At 41.9% G+C, this 26,257-nt stretch overlaps 3 protein-coding genes across 3 annotated transcripts in view; 2 read left to right on the top strand and 1 right to left on the bottom strand.

Annotated features, from left to right (window-relative positions):
* Nucleotides 1-8,688, top strand: part of arhgap44a (Rho GTPase activating protein 44a) — a 29,605-nt gene extending 20,917 nt beyond the window's left edge. The window contains 9 exon segments of the mRNA XM_042505399.1: nt 230-413; nt 1,422-1,439; nt 1,539-1,727; nt 2,840-2,959; nt 2,961-3,288; nt 3,290-3,348; nt 5,438-5,583; nt 6,198-6,599; nt 8,296-8,688. Of these exon segments, the coding sequence (XP_042361333.1) occupies nt 230-413; nt 1,422-1,439; nt 1,539-1,727; nt 2,840-2,959; nt 2,961-3,288; nt 3,290-3,348; nt 5,438-5,583; nt 6,198-6,599; nt 8,296-8,450 (1,601 nt within the window). The 3' untranslated portion in view covers nt 8,451-8,688.
* A 4,124-nt stretch (nt 8,689-12,812) lies between these two features.
* On the bottom strand, nt 12,813-14,000 carry LOC121957311 (RING finger protein 222). The gene has a single exon (XM_042505884.1). It carries the CDS (start codon nt 13,933-13,935, stop codon nt 13,306-13,308), a length of 630 nt encoding a protein of 209 aa, XP_042361818.1. The 5' UTR covers nt 13,936-14,000; the 3' UTR covers nt 12,813-13,305.
* A 656-nt stretch (nt 14,001-14,656) lies between these two features.
* ndel1b (nudE neurodevelopment protein 1-like 1b) lies at nt 14,657-24,663 on the top strand. Its single transcript, XM_042505071.1, has 9 exons — nt 14,657-14,784; nt 17,420-17,516; nt 20,315-20,468; nt 21,697-21,845; nt 21,998-22,134; nt 22,237-22,404; nt 22,489-22,580; nt 22,732-22,877; nt 22,996-24,663. Exons 2-9 carry the CDS (start codon nt 17,431-17,433, stop codon nt 23,084-23,086), a joined length of 1,023 nt encoding a protein of 340 aa, XP_042361005.1. The 5' UTR covers nt 14,657-14,784; nt 17,420-17,430; the 3' UTR covers nt 23,087-24,663.
* The last annotated feature ends 1,594 nt before the right edge of the window (nt 24,664-26,257 follow it).

Below are 26,257 nucleotides of genomic sequence, written 5' to 3' on the forward strand. Positions count from 1 at the left end.
GCCATCCTAATTATCCGTTTACATAAATGTTAAAATAAAAAAAAACAAATTGACATCTACACAAAAATACTTTCTAAAATAAGCATTGAATAAGACAATCACAACTGTGTAACTGTGTTTTCTATGTAGGAATGCAGTTTTATAAACGTTTTTTATCTGATCTACGCCATCATAGCAACTACTATAACATCAGTATACTGTATGCTGATTGTGTGTCCCCCCTCCCCAGAGATTGAATTCAACTTGACAGGCAGCTACGGCAGCCCAATCCACACCAACCACAACTCCAACTACAGCTCCATGCCTTCACCAGACATGGACCAATCTGAACGCAAGCAACAGCACGACCAGAGCCGACGCCCACTAAGCGTCGCCACGGACAACATGATGCTGGAGTTTTACAAGAAGGATGGGTATGATGCCAAGTGCATCCTTCTGTTGCCCACATTTCACTCCCTCTCTTTTCTCTCTCATTCCTCCCACGCCTCCTCTCAGGCATCTGATATTTGATTCTTATATCTAAGGCAGGCAGCAGACACACATTTAAAGTCTGTTACCTTGATGCAGCATTTATGAGTCCTGTGATCTAAATTTCTCGCTCTAAAGCCTCCATAGGAGCACATACATCTATATACCTTATTATCAGGAATCATGAGGAGGAGAAAAACCTCATTTGAAAACATGGGGCTGGATTGCCTTGAGTGGCATTGTCTCTATGGCAACAGGTCTCTGATGGAGTGCTGCCGGTTACCTCTTTTTTCTCAGGAAATATTTCTCCAGTGCTATCTTTCCATCCTCCCACACCCAGCTCCTCCTTCACAGTCTGGCTAGCACGTCACCTGGCCTGAGTCATTCATCCAGCTGGTGGAAAATCACTGGCAGAATTAGAACCAATGCCTTCACCAAAATACCTCCATCAGATTAGGGATGCAATTTTATAGGCATGGATCTAGAGCTTCTGTATCCCATAATCAGCAACTCTCAATATGAGGGGGGTAGAAAATAGCTTTTATCTATTTAGAGTAATGAGTAGCTCAGGATAAAGCTCTGCCTGTGTGTTTGTGTGTTTCTAAGGCCAAACAGGTTTAATTAGAAGAAAAGCCTTTAATGGTCTAGGATTTATTTAAGCAATATCACACAAGAGGGAGTAATGTTGTACTGTATATCATCACGGTTGTGATTCGGTTGCAGGTATGAGGCCCCCTTAATCTTACGCACTGAACCCTTAAGTGGCCCAGTGCAGGCTGGTTATATGGCCTGACATCCTCTCACCTCTGCAGCATCACTTCTGCTCCTCTCTGCCACTGTAGATCCCATCTTCCCATCTCATACAGTGTACTGAGTGGTTTAGTGTTGTGAACCATGTCGTCATTACTTCTGATCACATATCCCTTTTGCCTCTCTTCCCCCTACTAACGCAGCATTAGGAAGATACAAAGGTACCGTATCATGCCTTTTTCCCCACATCTTTCCTTACCACCCCCACTCACCTCTTTATTCATTATCATACATGACTTCAAATGTGGATTTGTCTCCAGCATGGGCGTCCGGGTGATGGATACCTCCTGGGTGTCTCGTAAGGGTTCAGCCACGCTGGCACGCAAGACCTCCTCCACCCCTCCAGGCATGCAAGGCCCCGGCTCTCCAGCTGACACTCTCATACCCGAGCAGCCCGGAGAGCTCGCCACCTCCCCGTCTGCGACACCACCACCTGGAGAAAGGGTTTGGTAAGTCACAGTGGAGACGCTGCACCACCCCCCGACCTCACGCATTCACTCTTGTTCATTTTTAATGTCATCACCATCATCATCACCATTATCAACTTTCTCAGCTCTGTGTGATCAGCTTTTTGATCATACTCCCATTAATTTGCAAATGTTCTTTTTAAGCCTCTGAGCACCTTCATGTCACATAATTTTATTATTATTTGTCACTCCACATTTCTCCCTGCGGTTTGTCAGGTTGATGTCATTGTGGGTAAAATTTCCAAAAGGATAATGACTCCTCAAAGGGTTTTTAATCCGAATACTTTATGGAAGTTTTGTTTCTGTACATGGCACTAAGCTTCAATCTGCAAGTCCTTTGCGAGCATGCTAATATTTCCAATTTCCCATTGTTGTGGCTTGGCTTTTCTCAGCTTTGGTCTTGAATTATTTCCTTTTCTGTTGACACTCAGACTGATTTCACCATCTTTTGGTATGATTATCATAGTTAAACACATGAATAATCACTTCATGGTCGCTGACTCTGCCTGTGTGGCAGACAAGAGATAAAATGGCTTCTGGCTTGGCTGGCTTTCCCCTCCTCTCCTGTGGCTCTTTCAGCCAATGAAAGGGTTTTGTGTCTGTTTCACACTGCCCTGGGCTGACTGCAGGACCTGCAATGCAAACAAGTCAAATAATGTAGGATAAGGGCAGATAGGGTCTCCGTATACGCAGCAGAGAGGAGATGTTCAGTCATCAGCTCAGCTTGGTGATACTGTAAGCTACAGACCAGCACTTTGGCTCCAGAGACAGATCCTCACAGCTCCACGCAGTGTGCAGACACAAGGTGATCACAGACACTGTATTCTTTTCCTTTGGCAATAAAACCCTCTTTTCCTTTGCTGTTTCTTTGTGCTTGTCTTTGTATTTGCATTAAGCTGACTGTGTGCGAAGCTTGGTGCCCACCGCCAATCCCAAAATGCAAATTTTTTTTTCTACTGTTTTTGGCTACGGACCAACTAACACACTAACACCCTAATCATCAAAACAGATTATCCTATATCGCTCTAATGCGTCTCCCTGTTCAATCACTAGAGCTGTGTCTTTTGTGCTGTCTATTCTCTTAATATCTACAGCTCAGACAACGTGTCGCCCAATCGGCCGGACACTTCTCATGCCCACCCCCCACCAGGGGGGGACCCGCGACCCCCCCCCCCACCCCACCCCTCCAGCCACACCTCCCGACCCCATCATCCACCCCCCTCCTTGCGCTCGCCCTGTGGCACCAGGTCCAGAGTCCCAGCCCCCCGCCTCTCCCCCGCCCCCGTTGCGCTGGTCTGGCTTCACTCCCCCAGCCCCACCCCCTTCTTCCTCTTCTTCTTCCTCCTCCTCGTCACTTGACATCAATTCGAATCCCAAACCCAGCTGTCTGCATTTCCCCAAGCACAGCCCGCCTGGTGACATGTCGCATGCCCCCCCACCAGACACTAATGCCTCACCACTCTACATCAAAACCCCCTTGGTACTAACCCGCCATGACCAGTCCCTTGGCAACCCCCCTAGCCTCCCTTCGTCCGCGCCCCCGCCCCCCGCCGTGGGCTGCCTGTCCATGTGCCCGAGAGAGAGGACCCCCCAGGCTGACTAGGTAAATACAACACCACCATGGCCACTATAGATGCATCACAGAGAGGCATCTGTATCTCTCCTCTCCTCTAGCTCGCTGGCTCATATTTTCTTTTTGCTTCTTTTCTCTTCCTCCCCCTCCAAATTACATACCTCAGATTCTGTAACATTCAGGTTGTCCAGGGATGCCTCTCATGGGGGTTGCCTAGCAACAAAGGATGTTACTGGCTTATATAGCGCTCAGTTTCATGCTGGTATTGAGTAGATGATAAATACATGGATGATGCTGCATACTGCTATCAAATAGCATATGAATGTATTTATTCTACAGTTTGCAGCATTTTTTTTACTAACCAGCAGAAGGAAAACAGGTTTTTAAGGAAGTAAAGATTTTTACAATCAATAATGCAATACTGTGTTTGCATTTATGTCCTGGTGAGCTACAGTATAGAATATAAGCATCTTCAGCTCAACCCAAAGTGCTGAGTTTGTATAGAGTGACTGTGGCAGTTTCCTGAGTCATGTGCCGGTGGTGTTACAACCACACAGGACAGTGTGAATCATTTCAGCAATTTGTCAGCAATAAGAATGAGCTTGCTTGATAAAGCTCCCTCTTGTGATTTGGTAGCTCCATGATTTTTCATTCAGACGGATTATATTTGGGAAAAGGTGTCTCAAAGGGACTGCAGGAGATTGCATTTAATTAGATGTCATATAATCCAGAATGTGACCACTACACTGCAGTATTGGTGCTCTTGGTGGGTTTGAGTTCATATTAGTTTTGCAGCTTGTCTATATTATTGTGTAAATCCTCCTTACAGGTATTAATTACATATGTACTTATATCTTACAGTGAGAAGAGGATACAGTAGGTCACAAAAAAATTGACTGTGTTTAAAAAAATGCCATGAAAAATAATGCCAGGCTTATTGTAAATATGTAAGGATTTCTGTCTCGCAACATCAGCAAGTCATGCTTATTGACTGTTTATACAGCCTACACGTACACTAATTGATAAATGAAGCAAAGATGAATGAGGTGGATCCTTGATTAAGTGTGCTCTATTGGTTGCATCTATGCCTACAGTGCAGATTTAGATTAGCTGAATGAATCTTGTTACATGCAGCATCTTAACTCTATTTCCTGTACGTCATCACTATGCTCTGTACTGTAATGCTGAAGCTAATCGAGGACTTCCTGCTAAAGGAATACATACTTCTTTCTATTTGTTGCTGAGAATTATATGTACACCGTCTGTTCATTACTGCTGGAAGGAATTACTTGAGCTTGGTGGTGTTTTGGTCAGGAATCGCTCCTGAAATTGAAATCTTGTGAGTCCAGTTGAGATCCGCCGGGCTGTGGTATTTTTTTAAGATCATTATAGGATACTGTTTCAATAGAGGAAAAGCATTGAAAAGCAATTCTTTTATCACTCAGAATACAACACAACTGACATGTGACAAATCTATGCAATTTACTATGTATTATAATTATGCTACCACACAGAAGCACATAAGACAGATTATATGAAAAAAGAAATATCCATGTTCCACTGCCTCCTCATAATGCTTCTGATAGTATTTGCAAGAATCAACTGCACATGAATGTGCATTGCCTTTTTTCTAGCCTTGTTTTCAGCAACATATTTTAGTGCCCTGTTTAGCTGTCAATTAGAAAGTTTGTGATCCGGCCACCATGTTGAAAACAATCAAGCCAAAACTTAACACCGCCAGCTGGCTCTGACTGGTTGTCTGACTTCAGTAGTCCAGCAAATACCATCAGAAGCACTATGAATAAAATGATACAAACTTTACAAATACAACACCAGACGCTCTATCACCTTTGTTGTTCTTTTATGGACTTATGCGCAATATTTTAGTCTAATTATGTAAAATACGAGGTGTTAAAAGTGATGATGGTGATGGTGATGGTGATGATGATGGTGATGATACTGATGATGGTGATGATGACGATGATGATGACAATGATGATGATGATGGTGCAAGTTGTAGCTCTTGGGTAATATGCATGAGGTATGGCGGCAGTTCAAAACACTTAAACACAATGTGTCTGACACTATTCACACACTAATGTCTTCCTGTCTTTTTCAGTTCATTGAAGAGTAAAGAGCTCTCCCCAGTAATTGGACACAAAGCCATCCAGGTGGCAGGTCCAACAGTCCCTGCCAGCTGTAGTCCTCAGAGCAGTAGCCAATCCCCCCACTCCACAGAGCACAGTCCGCACACCCTGCGCAAAGGTTAGCACCTGTCTCAATCTGAGCTCACATTCTGTTTGTATTAGGGTTATTTACCATTTATTTCATTTATTTCATTAATCACGATTAATGGCAGAATGTCAATAGTTTATCGCAGCCCATATGAACAAGGCAAAGCCTGATTGCCTTGATTAGGAATCAATGACAGCAAAAAATTGCATGGGGCGAGCATAAAGTGGACATGTCTGTAATGAGGAGACTCTTGGGTACTCACAGAACCCGTTTTCATTCAAATATCTTGAAGTCAGAGGTCCAGGGACCCCTGTGAAATGACCATGCCATTTTTCCATCGACAAATGAATTTTGTAGCGTTATTTAGCCCCCTCCCTGAGAAGCTAGTATGACATGGCTTGTACCACTGGATTCCTTAGGTTTTCTAGTTTCACATACCAAAATCCTCGCTTTCAAAGATAGCTTTTAACTTGACACAAACATATACAGGAGTGTCGGCGGACAATGAACACGAGTAAAAATAAAAAAATGCCTTAATTATAGACCATAATTGCATTGCGATTAACGTGTTAATGCTGACAGGTAGTTTGTATGTATTTTCATTTCTACCAGGAGATTAATATGGCTTTGTTTTGTGTTTCCAGGTTCCAAGAAGTTGGCCCCTGTGCCTCCAAAGGTCCCTTACAGCCAGTCTTGCGGGATGTCCGACCAGTCCACAGGTCAGCCGTCACCGGTCAGCCTGTCCCCCACACCTCCTACCACCCCCTCCCCTTATGGACTGGCCTGCCCTCCAGGGCAAGTGCCCCCATCCTCCCCTGGTCAGACCCCATTTGGGGCGCCCCACTCCCTCTCGTCCCCACCGTCCCTGACCGGAACGCTCACCAAGTCGCGGCCTGCCCCTAAGCCCAGGCAGAGACCCAGTCTGCCCCCTCCTCAGCCACCCACAGCCCCCCCGGGGTTCACTGGCACGGCCATGGCCCCTGTTCCCCAGCCCCTGGAGCAGGGCCTCCTGGATGGACTGTCCCCCGGGGAGAGCATGTCTACAGGTAAACATCAGCCCTTGGCAACAACACCCCCTCCGCCACCACAGGTGGGGCTGCAGCGGCCCTCTCTCAGACTCGCTGTGGCTCTGTCCAATGGAGACGGTGGACGAGTGTAGGACTCTGTAGGACTTGTAGATAAAAAAAGAAACCTCCCCCCTAAATTGACTGTTCCCAAACGAATGTCTGAATGAATAAAAGTTGCCTTTTAGACACAGATGCCTGAGAATGATGTAAATTTTAGCGTTTTTTTGTGCTACTGTAGTGAGCAAATCTCCTATGTACTCATTGCTTGTGTTATGTGATGATGTTTCTGGGTAATGTGTGGAAACATCAGAGAAGCATAGCTCGTCCTGCTTGTATGGAAGTTGCCATTAGATTCATCATGTGCTCTCTGTTTATCTGTGTTACCCAGACCCTCACTCGGCAGAGGTAGGTCAGAGGCTTGCGCACCAGTCCAGTCTTAATGCGTAGCAGGCGTGGAAACCTAGCCAGACAAAACCCCACATTATAACTGCAGTATGATGTTCTGATGATGAGGTGTTCTGTCATTATATACCAATCATTCTGTCACTTTGCTATATTTATCATTCTCTTGTTCCCCCTGCTACTATTGTGTACTTTGCAGCTGTGTGAGGCCAGGGATTCAGTGTGGGCTAAGTGTGAGGGGGACTTTTAGGGTAAGCCAGACCGTCCCCGCCCCCCATGCGCTCCATCTCACTGCCTGGCCTCGTGCTGTGGCTGCCTCTGGGGTCTCCTGCAGCCTGCCTCAAACATACCTGTAGCTCTCAATCCAAACCCTATTTCTTCTGAGCAGGTTATTGACTGGTTGCATGGTTTTGTAGTTCAACCGATCATGCATGGCTTAAGGACTTCCCAGAGTGCACCACACTGCGCTCACATTGCAGACGCCGTCGCTTACAAAGGTCCATCTTATAGCCCCCCCCTCTCCTTTCGTTCCCCATTCCCAGCCCTATGCCAGCAGACATTCCCCTGTAACGCACCTGCCACCGGTATCAGGGGGCCACAGGTAACCCCCATTCCTCCTTTGGCAGGTTCATCGCTTTTTATAACCTCTGCTCCCTCTTACTACACTGCCACGCTCCATCTCATTCCTACACAGGAGTAGTCTCTGCTTGGACGTGCTGCTTTCAGTAAATGCAGCAGCACTTTGGAATATATTTAGAGCAAATAGTGTATACGGTCCTCATGAGATTTCCATCGTTACTTCAAGCCCACTTGGTGTCTTGGTGCCATTTTTTCCACAGAGTTCCACACACATCTTGTTGCCTCTGTGTTGGTTTACCCGGCCATTTGTTGTAAACGTGTACAGTAATGTGTCATTGTGCAGTCTTTTGACCTGTTATTGTATTTTACCTGACAAAATAACTGTTGTTGTTGTCTTAAAAGACACAAAAGAAGCTGTGACATATCACACTTGTTCAGGTGTGACTAGCAACACTCTGAAAAACATCCCTGTGTAGAATGTGAAGCACATGTAATCTACTGATTACTTCAATCAGGGCAGACATCATATGCCACTTACCATGAGACTCAAAAAGATTAATATTATTTCTGCTCTCTTCCGTTTTTTACACCTCATTATCATCACCATACGCCCTCTTCTTCTCCTCCTCTTGCTCCTCATCACCATTTTTCGCCATTCTGCTCATCACACTCTCCCGCCATGCCTCACCATTAGATATCTTCAATTATGAAATCCCCTCCATCAATGTCAATCTGGACAGCCTCATCGATGAGTTCAGCGGTGCCCCTTGCAGGAGGTCCGTGGCAGTGACAGACTCTCCAGAGGGGGATGCTGTGCCTGAGGAGGAGCCACAGAGCACCACTCTATGACCTATGACCCTAAGGCATCACAGCTTACCAGCACCCCAGTGGCTGTACATACTCTAAACTGTCGCCACCAAGGCCTGACGGAAACACCAAATTGGCCTCACCAATGCCCACCTGAAACCAGAACTCGAACACATCTGCTACAGGCTGCAAAGAAACTCATCTCTTACAATTGCTCGCTATAACATAAATATGACTAAAAAAAAAAAAACACCAAAATGCCATAGTGAAGGAACAGTTGCCTTTAGGAGGAAAGACTGGAATATAGATGAGTATTGCATTAAAAGATTTTTTTTCTCGCTTTACTTCGTTCATCTTTGTTGTTTGATGCAGTGGTCTGTATTTCTGTGAGTTTTTCGAATTTCTTTTTGCCTTATTAGAACATGCAATCAAATTGCAATATGATATTCACAAGTTGTTTGGTAAGGGAAACTCAGAGCCTGATTGGTTAGGAGCAAAGCCCATCCTCAGGGTGAAATGGAGAGACAGAGAGGTGTTTATACTGCTCACAGGGTATTCAAAGCTTTGTGCACATTAGGAACATGCTGAGCCGTAGAAAAAGGTTTTGCATGCGGGATGAATCATTTAATGCAGTTTACTTATTATTGTCACACCCAGTCTTTACTTCCCCCTCTTCTATCAAATATTCCAACCTATCTGACATTTACCTTCATACAGGTAAGCTCACTTTAACTCACTTTATACCAGCACAGTATGAGAAGAATGTTACTGTAAATTGCTTTTTTATTTTTTTTTCTCTCGACGAAAGCACCACGACGTGTTTGCATGACAAGCCAATATGAACGAACCGCTTCGGATCAAGGGCCTCAGAGTGGCAGTGTTTTTATTTTGTGTGAGTGTTTCTGTTATTGTTGTTGTCCTTGGAGAGAAAAAAAAAATTAGCCTGTTCAATGATAATGGATGGATGACTACACTGCCTTGAGGTTTATGTTTCTCTCTCAACCTTGTTTCAAGTGCTTCAGGTTCAGTGACCTTTGACCCCCTAGTGTAAATACAAAGACTGTACATAAATTGATGTATATAATAAATCTGAGGAAAAGTATATGTAAAATGCATATCTTGAATATATATAATAATAATAATAATATATGTGCTGTATTTATCATGTGTAGAAAATGTTGATTTGATTATTTTAAAAAAATGCCATTATTTTTTGTCCCTGCACACAGTGAACAGGTTTACTGTAGATTCATGATGTTTCAATGTAACACCAGGTTACAATGATGCTGCAGCCGAAACAGACTAATTTCTGCTAGCTAGAAATCAGTTGTGGTTTTTCTAATTCTGTCTCCTGAGCTTTGACTTCAAACATGCTTGAGCACTAATGAGTTGCACACCAATGCCCTCTCTTTTCTTTTCCATTTTAAAACAGTTATTTAATTGATTCATGTGTAAATAATTAGATTACTTTTAGCCCACTCGGAGTATTTAATTAATTCATTATGAGGATAAATGTAGTCCTAAGCCCTAAAGTCTTTGGCTTACTAAAAATATGTGCTCATTCAATTAGAAAAGGAGTCAAATTTGGCCCACCAACTGTCTCACCTCCAATGTTGAAAAATTATGGTGTCCTTTGTTGTTATTCTCACCGCAGACAATTAATCAGAGGTATTTCAAGGTCATCAGATAACAGATGCTGCAGTGTCTCTTTTTTAATTCAATAAAAATGTCTTAGGACTATAATTTTGTCAATTAAAGTGCAATTACAGTGTTTACTGATCCACCTCAGTCCAAAAACGTGGTCAAAGTTCCCAAACCTACAGAAAAAAAGCCATTAGTTTTATTGCTAAACAGTTCATTTCTTTTTAAGTTTGTTTTCAATTCTAGATTAACCTTTCTCCCAAAGTGATCTATGGTATGCCTCAGTGTGTGTTCTCAATGGACTATGTTTCTGAAGATTTTGGTGATGTTGATAATTATATTGATAGTTGTGGTGATTATATGACAACAATTGCAAGTGCCCTCACACTGGCTGTTATTTTTGAAACTATAGGCATAATTAATGTGTACTAGAGGTTTTATTTTCTGTGCTGGATCCATACATTTATACGAGGAGGCAGGGGTTTCTCTCTCTCTGTGCAGACTGAATGTGACTCACTCAGATTCCAAACGGTAGGCTACCTGATTTTGTAATAAATAACAGGCAAACGAGTGCTTGTATTTGGATGAAGGTTAATTTTGGCCTGATGGCATGTATTATTATCAGTGCAGGGCAGTATTACTGTAATGCTTTTGTGCATCATAACTGGAACTTACAGCCACCTAAAAGCATGCATTCATATTCATTCTAGGTGTGATTATTATGCTGCTGAATAGAAAAGAAAAACATCTGTACCCTCCCCAAAAACACAAGTCATAATTTCATCTTGTCTAATTTTAAGCCAGTTAATAACTTCACAGCAATTTTCAAGATTTCCATATTCATGGAGCCACCTTTTGCACCAAATGGTACACTGTTACATAGTTTTATCAAGCGTTTTAACTACTGTAGACCTACATTTCCTCACATCACCACCAAGTATGTTGGTCTAAAGAGAAGCTCAATTTGTTTACAATCTGTGGGGGTGATTTTAAATGAGGGGAAAAAAATCTGAAAAAGTGACATGCATGCGCTTAGATAGTCTTTTGATAATCCACGTTTTGTGTCAATCACTGTCTTTTTAGGGATTGTAAGAGGGGTAAAATGTAGAGATGGACTCTTGAGAATGTGGATCACAATAAATGGTTCTGTGTGGGGTTTTGAGCAATACGGTAGAGGAGTGGATGTTGCCTGTGGATGTACTGCCTTCTTCTGCTTTCACAAATAGTGTACAAACAAAAACCTGCCGCTTGTCAAGCCCACCATGCCCACCCCTTCCTCCTCTGCTTAGCATATCAAGTGGAACACAGTGTGTACTGTGAAGCCTACCTGCAATCCTTATCAGAATGTCAGAAATAAATATATATATTAAACTATACATTTGTAATAATCTCACCTGGTTCATGAGGGTTTTATTTCAGGTTTTCTTTTCCTGGACACATATCTGTTTTAGACTGGACAGCAGATGATCCCTGATGGCAGAACTATTACTAAGAAAACTTTACTAGAGTATTTCTATTTTTCGCCACTTCTACTCCTATACATTTTTGAGATAGATATTGTACTTTTACTCCACTACATTTGCCCAGTGGTAAAATGTAACGTATTTTAACTTAGTCCATCAACAAAAACAGGGATTTTGCATCACTCAAAACACAAGACAGTTTTACTTTTGTTAAACAGCAAAACTGACAACTTGTAAACTGTGACTTTGGTTATGGGGTGAAGTACCTTTAATTTGAGTCAATCCACTTATATGCAAACCACCAATGGGAATGGTATATATATATATATATACATACTATATACTAAAAATACTTTACCATACTAAAAAGTCTGATTCATCAAAGAAATAAATCATTATCCACACCCACTCTCTGAAAAACCAGGTAAGGCTTAAAAAGAGGCCTCTTCAAGTGTGTAACCTGCAGGACTGGCCCAGCAGGATGGCTGAGGGATTGCAAAAGGGGAAACATTTGATGTGAACTCTTTGTTTACGAGCAGTTAGTCTTTTATCAAATAATTCAGTTGCCATATTATCTCATTTTTTGTTTTTATATAACTTCTGTTGTTTCTCACTTTTGCCACAACTAACCCATTTTTCTCTGCTCCATGTCAATCTGGAGTTTTAAGAAAGAGAGAGAAAGTTGTAATCTAATGCCACAGTCCAGCAGTGTATCTCCTTACAGTATTCAGCCAGGCTCAGCTCATCCCCAGCTGCAAGTCTATCTCCTTCAGACTGCCATGGGTGCATCAATTATTTCTTACCAAAAGTTTTAAAGGTGTCTCTGTTTACACCATCTTTCTACACACTACAAGAGGAGCCAGTCACATGCTGTGTAGATATCACAGAGGAAGCGTCTAATTACAGCACTTAACTCCCTCCAGTCTGCATATTAAACACTTCCCCACTTGATCAGCATGTGTAAGATGACTGTTTAAAATGGAAATTGTGTGGGAATATTTGTAGATGTCTGACATCTTTCCTTGTGATGTAAGGGAAAGAGAAGGTCTGTTAATGTGATACACTGACTGTTTTAACAGGGTTTTATCACACTTCACTCCCTCACTAAACCAAGCTCACGTCTTGCTGCCAAAGTGTAACCCTTCTTTTATCTTTAGTACATATGCAGATACACGAAATAATCCTGAGGGTGAGATGGATGCAGTTTACCCCCACCCCCTTGCTGCATGGAAACAGTGTATCCAACAACAGGGCAACGCAACAATGAATTGAGCTGCTTTAACAATTAGGTAGGCTTAAATTGTTTTTATTGATTTTTTTCAGCCAAAACCCCTCTTTTTGTTGGAATTGTTGTTTCTAAATGCCCACACTTGTGTGCTTTTAATGGTTACATTTCCTGCATTCTCATAAAACAGGTAGAACATGTCACAGACAGGAATGTAAAACAAAAGATGCTGCTGTCAAGGCTTTAACCTTTACATTGACTGTTGCTTGGCAATGCACATAAAAGGACATGGGCATGCCTATAAACTCTCCCTAAAGGAGAGTCAATACCTTGACAATCACATCTCCAAACCATGTTGCAAAACAAAGCACTTTAACATACTGACTAAATGTACTACATTTTCATCTTGAGTATCTACTGGAATGCATTGTTTGATCAGTAAAACACATAAACTGCTTCACACACTTCATTGGATAGCTAGTGGGTAAACTTCGTTTCATGAATGAGAACTTTTTTTTCCTATAAATGTCAGTTCATGTTTGGCACTTCCGAATCCCGACATCACTGGTTATGCCAACAAAATCCAGGGTAAAGTTGCAGCCACCAGTGCTAGTATGGTAAATGCTGAGAGCAGAATGAGCAGGCATCGTGCAGTTGTACAAATTCTGCGCCTTCGCCTGCGCTGCGGTTGAACCACAGTCATCACAACACTGAGCGCATCGTCTTCAGCCATGGGCCTCCCTTGAGCGCTTATGATAAAGATCTGAGATGCATTATTGCTTGGGCTAATCAACCTCTGTCGACGGATCCTTTCAGACATCCCCCTGAAGCAACGAGCGATCCATCTAACTCCGTTCGGCAAAGTGTCTGTGGAGGCGCGCCGTGCGCTCTGGAGCTGTCTCTCCGGCGGAGGGAGAGGCACCTCTAGGGTCTGCCCTTCACCTGGTTCCTTGTGATTCGCGAGGGACACGATCGCTTCTTTTTGTTTCTTGATGAATGTAAGATGTCGGCAGATAGGGCAAACAATAGTGTCTCTGGCAATGTTCCCATTGCTGTTGATGCTTACCAGCGTTTTGACCAGACAGTCGTGGCAGAATATATGTCCACAGCTTAAAGTCCTCTCTATGCCCGACAGACTCTCATAACACACTGGACACTCTCGTGCGTCCTCCCGACTGTCTTCTCTATAAAATGCCATCAAAGGAAAATTAACCACTGCAGCAAGAGAGTTGAAAACCTATTTAGTCGATTCCTTTATTGTGAATTCACTCAACGCACGACTTTCTTGTCTGAGGGTGGAGCTGCGCCTTGTAAAACCGGGCCTGCCACCTGTGACTGCAGTGACTTCAGTGATTGGTTTCCTTGGAGGTATCACTGGCAGCCCAAGTGGCCAAGCTGGTTTAAATGTCATGCTCTTCATAAGGAACGTGCTCTCTAACATTCCCTAAATATTAGAAACCTATTCTGTTGTCAGGTCAGACTGTACAGGCCATAAGTAGCTGTAACTTTAATGATAATAATAATAATAATAATAATAATAATAAAATTAGTGAGACAAGAAAATAGTGGTTTAAAACAATTAAGCCATGAATCCTTTCTCAGCTTAAATTGCCCCCCAAAAGAGACTTTAACAGAGAGACAACAGAAAGAGAAAAAACTATCATGGTGTTTTGTCTCCATGTTCCCTATCCCTGTGTGGTGGTTTCTGGAAATCGCATGCCACCTTGTGTTCACTGCAGTGAAACTGTGTAGCAGCAATTCTACAGTCAAAAACAAAAAGGTGCGGCTGTGTCTAGTCTATCACATCTATTTCTATAGCAGCCCTGCCCAATTCTGACGTATACGTGAAATTACGTCAGCACGTACGTCTGTGTCAGGATTTACGTCTGTTCCGGGAGACGCGTTGGCAATTTCCTAAACACAGCTCAGTTACTTCAGTATCATCCGAGGCCAGAGCAGGAGAGCTGTGTGTGTATTGGATGTGACACCGGCTGGACGGCGACCTCCTGAAACAGAAGATATCTGGACACCGATTTGACATGAGCAGGTACCGAATTTAACCATGAAAATTTTACGTTTTAATGTGTTTTAATGTGTTTTTGTATCGAGGTGTCGCGTTCAGCCGCGGCGTCTGTGTGATTCTCGAGATGACAGCTCGAGCTCGCTTTAAATGCCCGAAGGTTTTCACTTCTAGTTTTGCTTTATGTGTCATTTATTCTTACTTCGTGGTATTTTCTGATGTATTTAACAGCATACAGCGTACTGTTTGGCATTAAATGGCCTATAAGCTTCTCTGCTGTCTGTCACGCAGTGTCAAATATCCACACATTGACGACTGCATCTTTTAGCTAACATACCTAAATGACAACCCGCCTCCGTGCAGATAAATGTAGCCTGATATATGTCAGTCTATTTGTATGACAGCTTTTTCTAGAAAATGTGTATATTTTTTCTCATAAAAAATTATTTTAGTTGTCAATTTTACAGTAAAGCCTCCTTTTGTTGTTTTTATTACCTTTTTGACAAAAAGTATGATTTTTTAACCTTTGCCTTGCAAATAGCTTGTCCTTCTGCAGCTAAAACTTAACACAAGGGACCAGAATATGGGCCCAGGTCAGGGGAACGCCACACCATGTAAAGCTGTAATTCAGATTATTATCCACATTAGAGTAAACCAGTAGGACTACAGAGAGCTTACTCACCCTTCTCATGGGCCCCATTATAAAAAGGTGACTACATCAGTTCAGCACTTGGATGCTTAGTAAGCACACTGTCATCGGCCCCAAAAGAGGATGTAGAGACAAAAATGTGGGGAAGGAAATTCTCTCTTCACTACCTTCCCCTGACCGTAATTTCCAGATGGCTCCACAGTAAGAGGAGAACCTCCATCATCACCACCGTCTTTGCTGGCTTCGAACCCTGCACTCTGTCCTGGTATTGTTACCACAGACAAATAGATCCAGGGGTCAAGCTGACACCGCTCCAAAGGATGCTGAAATGAGAGATAACAGGAACTGTCATGTGTTCTGGCAGAGTCTCAATGTTTGAGCTGCTGCCTGACGCAACTGAAGCTTTTCGTCTTGTTTCGGGTGATCTATAATGTTACCAGTTTGTCCTAAATATGTGAAATAGGTTTGGTAGCTCCCGTTGCTGGTCAGTGGGCTAATAAAGTAGCCTTGTCTTGTCCGGGTAATTATCCTGATATGGCTTTGATCTGGATCACCATGGAAACAGTTTCCTGTTGCTCATGCCGTTTGAAGACCCACAGGCATCAATAAAAAGCACCAGATCCCATTACAAACAGAGATCTGCCATGTTTGCTTGATTACATTGTTATTATGGTCTGTGTATCTGTTAATCAGAGGAAATATTTTGTGTTGTTCCCTGGAGATATTTTGAGACTCACCTTGGTTATATGATACGACTAACATGTTATGTCAGTATCAGCTTGGGAACATTCCCCTCTCTCCACCCTCAGGGTATTTTGGTCTCCAGTTTCCTTCGTGAAAGTAGCGTATGGACACGTGAGGCACATGTAGTGAGTGTTGATGACGGCATCTCAGAAAAATGTCTAAGGGGAAGAGAGGGCGGTCCAGCCCCTGAGTCTCCATCCCTCTGTATCTAGACGATCATGGCAAGGAAAATAACACACCCTCCCTAATCGCCTAAACCCAAGACTGGCTTGTGGTCAAAATAATACCTGCCTTTAACCTTCGAGCAAAGTTTGCTTGACCACAGTCCAGCTGAGAAGTTTCATTAGCTGCATCCACAGGTTGTCTGACCTCTGTGCAGGAAATCCTTATAATCCCAGTTGGGATTATGAATATTTTCCTGGTTCTACAGCAGTGTGAGTGTTCGGGGGTGGCAGCTTCCCCCACGCAGAACACACACAGCCGCTCTTTCCAGATGTGTTAAATAATTTCCTGACAACTACCACATAGATCAGAGTAGGTTTACTAGCTCACCAGAAAAGAGGAACTACTTTCAAGTGTTATTTCTGCAAACAGGACGGAAGATGAAAAACTTTTACAACTTGGTCAGAGCTTCAGAACTAGGCTGAAACAGACAGCTTTGAGCTGTTCAGCATTAGCCATGCTTAATTAACATGGACAGCCTTTTTAATGAATTAGTAATGCTGACATCACATGAGTTGAGCAGTGAGGTTATAAATTTAATGAGGAGGCCTGCTTCTATCAGACAAATATCATTGAGGCTGTTCACAGTCACAGAAAAGCTCGTAGGCAACTCAGTTTATCCAAACTTACTCCAAACTCCAAATAATGAGGCTAAAACTAGTGATTAATGATTAAGGATGACATGATCTCAGAGCAACAGGGTGATATGGCCAGGCCGATCTGACGCTGTTCATCACTTTTGAGTAAATAGAGATCTGTTCTGTTATCCTCTCCAGTGAGAGAAGTGAGGAATGAGAGACATTTTTTAATCTTGATTTGCCTGGTTGTTCAGCTCTGAGATAGGATGGGAATACAATGTGCTTGATTTTACTTGCCAATGGAGGCATATAGTAAAAGTGATGCACTATATTTGAGCCACCTGCTGAGTAATTGATTTACTATTCAGTGTCTGTCCTACTTTTAACCTCATGAGTACTAGCCTTGCATCATTTTCAAGCTATTGGCTAACTGCTGTGAGGCTAATAAACGTGTCTCTTTAATCTTCAGGTTGCCTTGACATGGACACAGAGATGATTCCCAAATTTTCATCAAAGGATGAGGAAGTTGATTACTGGAAGTCCCAAGCCCTCAAATATAAGAAAAGGTATGATTTACTCATATGACAAGTTCACATTGCTGAATTTTTAAATATGTGCAAAATGTTTTTATCCATGTTTAACAGCTTATCAGGATCCGTCTTTACATACCGTACTTATGACTATAGCATCAATGTGCTTTTGCTGTTTGTGCATGTAGAGTGTAACTGGTTGCCCACCAAGCTTATTCCTTCAAATTCGGTTATGTAACAATGTGTCGTATTTGATTTTGTGACCTGTCTTGCACAAACATTGAACCAAATAGCACATGGCAGCAATCCCCCATATGAAATAAGCAAAAATACTCAAAACTCCACTCAGCAGGAGGCCAACTTTGTTTAAGAAGCTGTACTTGCTCTCTCTTACGTAATGCTAATATGCTGAATGTGTAGTTTTGTCTGTAGTTACGAAAGATTTGATTGCACAATATGTTTTTCCATCATTTTCAACCACATTCTTGGAAATTTGTGGATGTTCTGTATAAAGTTGCGGCACAGAGACCTGTGTTTATCCATATAAGGAAAATGACCAGACAGGCTTTTTTGAAATCAGTGCCCACAAACAGCTGTGGCTTACTCAGGAGGAAATGACTACATCTTTGACTTTTTACACAGAGACCACAGACCATGCTCGGGTTAGTAGCTGTGTGCTTGTGAGTGTTGTTTAAATCTTTGTTAAACTCTGTCTGTCTTTTCTATTTGTGGAGTTGGGGGCCCCATTACACTCCCAAAGGAAACCTGCACACAGAGAGTTAAAGTCCTGGTGGTTTTCTAAGAAATTCCTGCTGCGGGTACATAGGGGAAAAACTCCAACCCATGGAAAAAAAAACTCAAAGTATATAGAGGCTTGTCTCACACATGTTTTAGTGCAAACTTTTCTCAGGACCACTCTTACAGTCAACTGCTCACAGTGGCAGCATGTAGTGCTGATAATAACCCTTTTCCACCAGATTAGTACACTTTTTTTGAATGCAGGAAAAAACACCATAAATATCACTAAAAACAAGCAAAAATAGTATTAATGAACTTTTGCATATATTTAGCAACTTTCAAAACACAGTTACAAAGTGCGTTATAATAAAACCAGACACTTGCAACACATGCAATAAGGGCAAAATCAAAATCAAGATAATACAAGAAATTATTATAAACCAAAAAGATATTATTAAAAATAAACACACAGCTCAGATAAAATAGGGAGGATAAAAGTATATTTTTAGGAAAAACTTAAATGCAGACTCAGACGGCCTTATTTTCCTGGGCAAGTCATTCCAGAGCCTCCGGTCCCTGATTGCATAAGCTCTGTCCCCTGTAGTCTTCATATCAGACTCTGCCCTTTCTCAGAGGATCTCATACTACACAACTGACATTGCTGGTAGACCAGAGCTGCCGACACCATTCCTTTTTTTTCTGCACTTACTGTGGAAAAACAGGCTCACAAACATAGGAAAGCAGCGTGGACACCAGTGGAAATGTTACAGTGGTTACTTCAGTGTTTGAGCTCTGCTTGGAAGGAGACTGAATTGGTTGAATTGGTGATTGAATTTCTGGTGGCACGTCTTTGTGTTTGGTGTCCACCTGGGTATCATGTTTCCATAACTGCTGTTCAAAACTGATTGGAGCTGAAGCAGTGACTACTGCTGAGTTGTTTAAACCTAGAATGAATGTCGATTGTATCCTTTCCCACTAAAGACAAAGCCAAAGGTTAGTGGGGTTTTTTCATCCATTGGGAATGAGGCTTAAGTTTCCTATTTGAAACATTATCTCCCTTTAAACTTTTTTTTTTCCATTTCATTGTGACAAGACTACTTGGATATCATACAGTTCAGGATAACCACTTAAATAATGTGAAATGCACTGCATTTACGCATTTGAGGTTATTGAAAGTTGCTCTACTTCACACATGCAGAGAGCTGTTGGTTGTTTTAAACCATAAAAAGTGCGAGAGCTTGACTGTCGACAGGAAAGTTATAGGGCCCAGCTGCTGATGAAGCAGCCACTGTGGGGTTGGTATGTGTGGAACGACCCCGGCACAACAACTGATTCATGGATTCCAGCGCTCTGCAGAGCCACTGTGAGGCCATTATCCCAGCTGATCTCAAAGCAGTGTTAACCACAGTGTCATCGTATGTGCACACCCGATAGGCAAAACCAACGAGGGCTCGTTTCATAAACTCAGAGATTACCACCAAAGTTATATTTCCTACCTATGTCATGTTAAATTAATGACATGTCAGAAGGAAATTATGAGTTATTGTGTGTGTTTTTATATTCTCTACATGGGGTAATCCCTGAGCAGCGTGTACACACATCCTGTTTCTTAGCACATGTCCCCATCCTGTTTTTGTGCCCTCTCGTTTTCTCCTCACATCTGACCTTTAACCTCTCCCACAGCTGAGGAGTCCTGACAGCAGGCATGTTTTCCTGAGCTACTTCTGAAACACCTACTGTCACAGTTCAGCTCCCTCTTTAGAGCCGTATATTTAGAATGCTTAGCTCGACAATGCTGAGCTGAGCGCTGTTTCCTGTTTGGCAGCAGCAGGACTGAAGGTTAAAAATCCACAAATATCTGACTGGGCTTTTCATGCAGGTTTATTCCTGACTATTGGAGATAAAGCTACTAGAACATGCCAGAGCCTGGCTCATCTTACAGGACAAAGGCCTGTCAGTTTTCTAGAGCTCATGTGCACGGTCATTCAGTCTGTCAGCTATACAGAGTTGAATAGTGGATGGTGAACAAGGCGGCTGGTAATTGACAATGATTGCTTATGCGTTTTCCCCACTGTGTCTGTGTGTGTGCTTTCCAGTTGCTATGATGCCCAGGAGGAGCTGCAGGAGTTCCAGGAAGGCAGTCGGGAGCTGGAAGCTGAGTTGGAGGCACAGCTCGGCCAGGCCGAACACCGACTTCGCGACCTCCAAGCTGAAAATGAGAGACTGAAGAACGACGTGTCCAACCTCAAGGTAACCGGGACTGATGTCTTGCTGTGTAGCTTAGTTTGGGATTTGGCTTGCTTTCACGGTCAATGGGTCAGGACACCAATAAAGTAATTTGTGGTTACTTAAGAGGTTATCTGATCTACGTTGGATCCTGAGGACAAGGTCCAATGTCTTATTTTATGTTTAGGTGTTAATAAGGCATGTTGTTAGGTAATCCTCCAGCACTCTTTAATTGGATTGGAAGAAAATAGAAAAGTGCAAGACAAATCTGGTTCTTAATCTCTGCGGGCGTGGACGGTAGACATATTTACTCAGTGCGCTCTCAACTGGCAATCATGTGCAAAGTAGAACAAATTATGATGTACATAATGAATCACTGTGATAATTACCACTTTACAAAAAGCAAAACAAGTATTGTGATTGTACATGTGAGCATGGTTTCAGCAGCTAATGCAAAAAACAAGCTGTACATGATGTCCTTTTTTGAGATCATGAAGCATGCTTTCCTGTCTTTGTAACTCTGGGGTCACAATACAGGCATGCTAACTGAACTGTTAGGCTCCACAGGGCCTCCCCGGGGAACAAAGAGGCTCTTTGAAAGTGAAATCATGTGTAGAAGATAATCTTCACTAACTGTGTTATGATTCACCAGGTTCTATTAACAACAGCAAGGGCACTGTTGTATATGATATGGTACTTTCACACTGCATGTTTCTGCGAAAGGAACTCAAAGTTGTTTTTTTTCCTATAACAAGGGTTGTTATCAGTACTCAAAACCCTCTAAGTGACTGACTTAAATAACCTACTACCAAATACTAAATACCATCAAAGCTTCTCCAGTCAAACGATACCTGCATCCAATCCCTCACAAAAAAACAAAACATTATATGTATGGCTTTGCTTGCTGCTAATCACCACAATTATTCAGTATAATGTGACGTATTATTACTACCACACTACCACAGCAGCTACAACCCATACGGTCTGTGGTGTGGTGACTACATGCCTGTGATGTCTAGTAGCATTTTTCGCAACTGAATGCCTCCATTCACACGATGGCTATCGAAAGGTGGAACAAATAAAGATATCAAATGAATTACTCTGTTGGTATCTGTGTCACTTTACGTGTAATGGTATTGTAATTTTATCAGTGACACCCAGCTCAACTTTGGAAATAGATTGAATGTCTTTGTTTGTCCGCATACTTACTCCCAAACTCTTTTCTCCTCCTCGCTCTATCCAACTCTACCAGGAGAAGCTGGAGCATCAGTACGCCCAGAGTTATAAACAGATATCTGTGCTAGAGGATGATCTGGGCCAGACACGCAGCATAAAGGAGCAGCTCCACAAATACGTCAGAGAGCTTGAGCAGGCCAACGATGACCTGGAGAGAGCCAAAAGGTCAGACTGACAGTTCACATTTTGGTCAATACATGAATTGTTTTGGGGGTGTTGAGGAGGTGTAAAATTCTATTGATGGACCAACTGTAATTTTTCATAAACATTTAACATTTAAACATTTAACAATTTTGCCTTTTTCTATGTACGTGCAGGGCAACAATAGTGTCTCTGGAGGATTTTGAGGGCCGTTTAAACCAGGCCATAGAGAGAAACGCCTTCCTGGAGAGTGAGCTGGATGAGAAGGAATCTCTTCTAGTATCCGTGCAGCGGCTAAAAGATGAAGCACGAGGTAAAGACAAGAATCCACACTGCCCTTTTCCAGGCTATATGTCTGCATATATGTATGCAGTGGAGGAGTATTTCATGAGTTTCACTCATCCGTCTTCAATAGATCTGAGACAGGAGCTGGCAGTACGGGAGCGGACTACAGACAGGATGTCTGCACCCAGCTCACCTACCTTAGACATCGACAAGATGGATTCTGCAGTACAGGCCTCTTTATCCCTCCCAGCCACGCCTGTAGGGAAGGGCATAGAGCACCCCTTCATCAGCTCAAAAGGTAAGGATGGAGTAATCTCACTCTTTATGGCACATGGGAAATTCACTGATATGTCTTCTAATATTGGCTTGTGTCTTTGTACAGCATTGACCAATGGCTGCACCAACTCGTCCCTCACTCCTTCTGCTAGAATCTCAGCTCTTAATATTGTAGGTGATCTCCTGAGGAAAGTTGGGGTAGGTATTAGTTCCCTTTTACATATAATTACATTAATAATATGAATGGGTTGTAGAACACAGGATGAAAAGAAATAGTGTGTCCTCCTCAGACACAGGAGAAGACAGAAGGATGTATAAATAAGGAAGTTATTTTCTGTTTTGTGTCCAGGCTTTGGAGTCCAAAATCGCTGCCTGTAGGAACTTTGCCAAAGACCAGGCAGCAAGAAAAAATTACTCCACAGACAACGGCAAACTCATCAACAGCAACGCAACAAAGTTCTCTCACTCTCTACATACCACTTACTTTGACAAAACGTGAGTCTTTTAGCAAGTGCTTTTTTTCTTCTTGCTACTGAGTGTCTTAAAAACACGATTCGCCTTGTATTTATGTCCATGTTTGCTAATATTGTACATATCCATGTGGCAACTGCAGGACTGTAAACGGACTGGACCCGAGCTCCTTGACCACCATGGCCACATCCAGAGCTGTGTCTCCACCAGGCATGCTGCCTCTGAGTGTATGAGGTGTCCCCACCCCTCATTAACCTCTACTGAAATCCCCAGCACAATGTGGGAACTGAGAGGACACTTGAAAGACCGTTACATTGTGTGTATTTGTGTGTGTGAGAGAAAGAGCTTGAAAGGAAGAGTGATAGGTGTGTGTTTGGGATTGTGCATTTTTTGAATGTGTGGAAGAGAGGCTCGACTATACGATGATCTTGCCTCGAGTTAGCAGCTCTAAATGCATCTGTGAGTAGGTACACAGTCAGGTGTGCATATGGTCCTACCACATACTTGCATGTGCCTGAAGCTGTACTGTGCTTGTATGAATGTTGTTGCAAATGCGTTGCTCTCTTGATGTCAACTCTAAAGTGGCACCTTTATATTAGTTCCACTGAAACTACTATCTCTGACAAAAGGTCCTCAACAGACCACAGCTTCCTCTCAACCTTCATTTCCTTCTGTATTTTCACTTACATTGCACAGTTAAGCTCATTTCAATCTAGAATGTATTATATTTAAAAAGGGATGTGTTCATATTCTTTAATTTATCTCATAGTATGCTTTAAAATGCAATATTTCCTATTTGCTATTTTCTTGCATGTGTGAAAATGTGATATGGGGTAGGAGAGGTATAGTTGGACCCCATATTCATGACTGAAGTGAATGTTGATCGTTCAAAGCCATGTAGCCATAGCACAGTCGTTCCTCTTGTTACTGGCTACTTGCTGTAATTAATTTGGAAGTAGTCTCCATGTTAAAGCTTGGAAATATCAGCTGGTTCTGTTCTCTGGGTTAAACCTGCACTTAAACAAGCTGCTCCTCACAGGTTGTGCTGTAGTCAAGTTTTTCTCTGTGGACACACATTGGCATTTTGAGGGAACAGTTTTGCCTTTTTTTTTTTTTTTAAAAGTGTTAAATGTTTAGTTTTACTTTTTATAAATTTTGTGACAGGCTCATTTACCTCATTCTGATATAGTGGCAATTATTCTCAGTGGTTTTGTAATAGGATTATGTTAATTTGGCTTTGTCAAACTCACATGAAAGGCTACTCAAAACAAAATGAAACTTAAGTCGAGGATTTTTTTTTTTTTTAACTGTGTTCATTTTGGCTGGTGTATGAATTCATGGTCCATTGTGGCCTTTGTGTCATGAAGCATATTTTGATGATTGTCTGCCATTGTGTGAATTTATTGTTAATTTGACATGATTCTTGGATTTTTAATGCATTTATTTTACATGCCAGAATTTTGTCTAAATCCATTTTGCCTACGTATTTCTCCCTCCCAAAGAGCTTTGTCACCATACTGAAGCATAATTTGAAGCCTTTAGAATTAATCTTTATCTTATAATACTGTATGAGATGTCATTTTGGGCACTCTATGAGCCTGTCACTAAAGTGTGTTCTACAGTCAGTGTATATAGCTTGTAAGGATGGTAATTTTTCATACCACATTTGTACATACTGACATTTAACATTAAGGTCTTATTTATTTCAGATTCTGTATGGCATGTTCAGATAATAAATGGTTAAAGCCATTGTATTATGATATAAAATGGTCAAAATTGTTTAAGTAAATAAAGATTGAGATGATAAATATATGTTGTGTAGTTTCAGTCACACTGTAATTGAAGAATGTCCACATACTGGACATTTTTCAAAAAATTTTCAGTCAATGGATTTTTTTTTCCTTGGTCATTCCTATTGTGCAATGTTAACTAGTCCTTGTGCTAAGATTTTTTAATTAGGAGTCCAAGCACATGCTGCTACAGCCCTCTATTCTGTGTGTGTGTGTTGGTGAGTGGAGACTGGTTTTTATGAAGATGATTGGAGAGACACTTTTCCTGTTGGTGTTCTTTTATTAAAAGAACATCAGAAGTCAGACCCTCTTTCTTTTCTTTTATCATATTTTGGATTTGACTGTTTTTTCGACATGTAATGTTATGGCCTTTCGGACCATTTTTGCAACATTCAATGCTATGGTGTGTCTCGGCATGCTATGTTATGCTTTTTTCAGCTGATTTTGGGACATCATATTTTGACATTTTTCGCCATATTATAGTATTACATTTTCAGTCATTTTTTCAACATTATAAATCATGGCACTCTGGCTTGTTTTTGCAACATTCCTTGCTATAGCATGTCTTGACATTTTTTGCCATTGTTACAGTTCCCCTCTAAACATAATCTGAAGGACAGGGGTCGCATTTTGGGAACTGACACCCACCACCCACTGACTCTATCAAAATGATAGACTAACCAAAAGGATTTGATTCTAAACCAAAAGGTGAAGAGGGAGTCACTGGACAGGGGGGGTATAAAATGTGTGGAAACTGGCCAAAAGAATAATCTCAAACACACTCAACTCAGATTCAAAACAGAAAACACAGAAAGCCAGCTGAAGGTGCTGACTCTCTGACACACGCACACAACTGAGCAGGGGAACTGCAGTCCCTTTATACAGCCTCCCAGCTGACTGATTGCAGTCAGCTGAGGGAGAACGTACCAGGTGCACCCAATAGCACCTGATGACCTGTGGCCGAAATCTTGGGAAATCTGTTCACAAAAGTGTCTTTGAGAATCTGTCCATAACACCATACTATAGTATTGCATTTTCAGTCATTTTTTCAACATGCCAAATTATGGTGTTTTTGGCCTTTCTTGCAATTTTCTCTGCTATGGCATGTCTCAGCAGGCTATTCCAGTCCGTTTTCAGCTGTTTTTGGGATATGTCAAATTTTGACATTATTTTCAATACTATAGTATTGCATTGTCTGTCATTTCTTGGACATGCCACATGATCATGTTTTTGGCCTTTTTGGCAACTTTCAATACCTTGGCGTGTCTCAGCAGGCTATTCTAGGTGGTTTCCAGATATTTTCAGCTGTTTTCTGGACATGTCACATTTTGACATTTTTTGCCGTACTGTAGTATGGAATTTGCAGTCGTTTTTTCGACATGCTATATTATGCACTTTTTGCCCCTTTTTTTCAACATTTGATGCCACGGCGTGTCTGGGACACGCTATTTTATGCCTTTTTTAGCTGCTTTTTAGACATGTCATATATTGACAATTTTCACCATTCTGAAGTATGGCGTTTTTAGTTGTCTTTTCGTCATGCTATTTTATGATGTTTTTTGGCCGTTTTTTTTACATGCTATACTATGTGTTTTTTAGCTGGTCTTTTTTTGA

This window comes from Plectropomus leopardus, chromosome 17 (assembly GCF_008729295.1).
Source record: "Plectropomus leopardus isolate mb chromosome 17, YSFRI_Pleo_2.0, whole genome shotgun sequence".
NCBI classification, from domain to species: Eukaryota; Metazoa; Chordata; class Actinopteri; order Perciformes; family Serranidae; genus Plectropomus; species Plectropomus leopardus.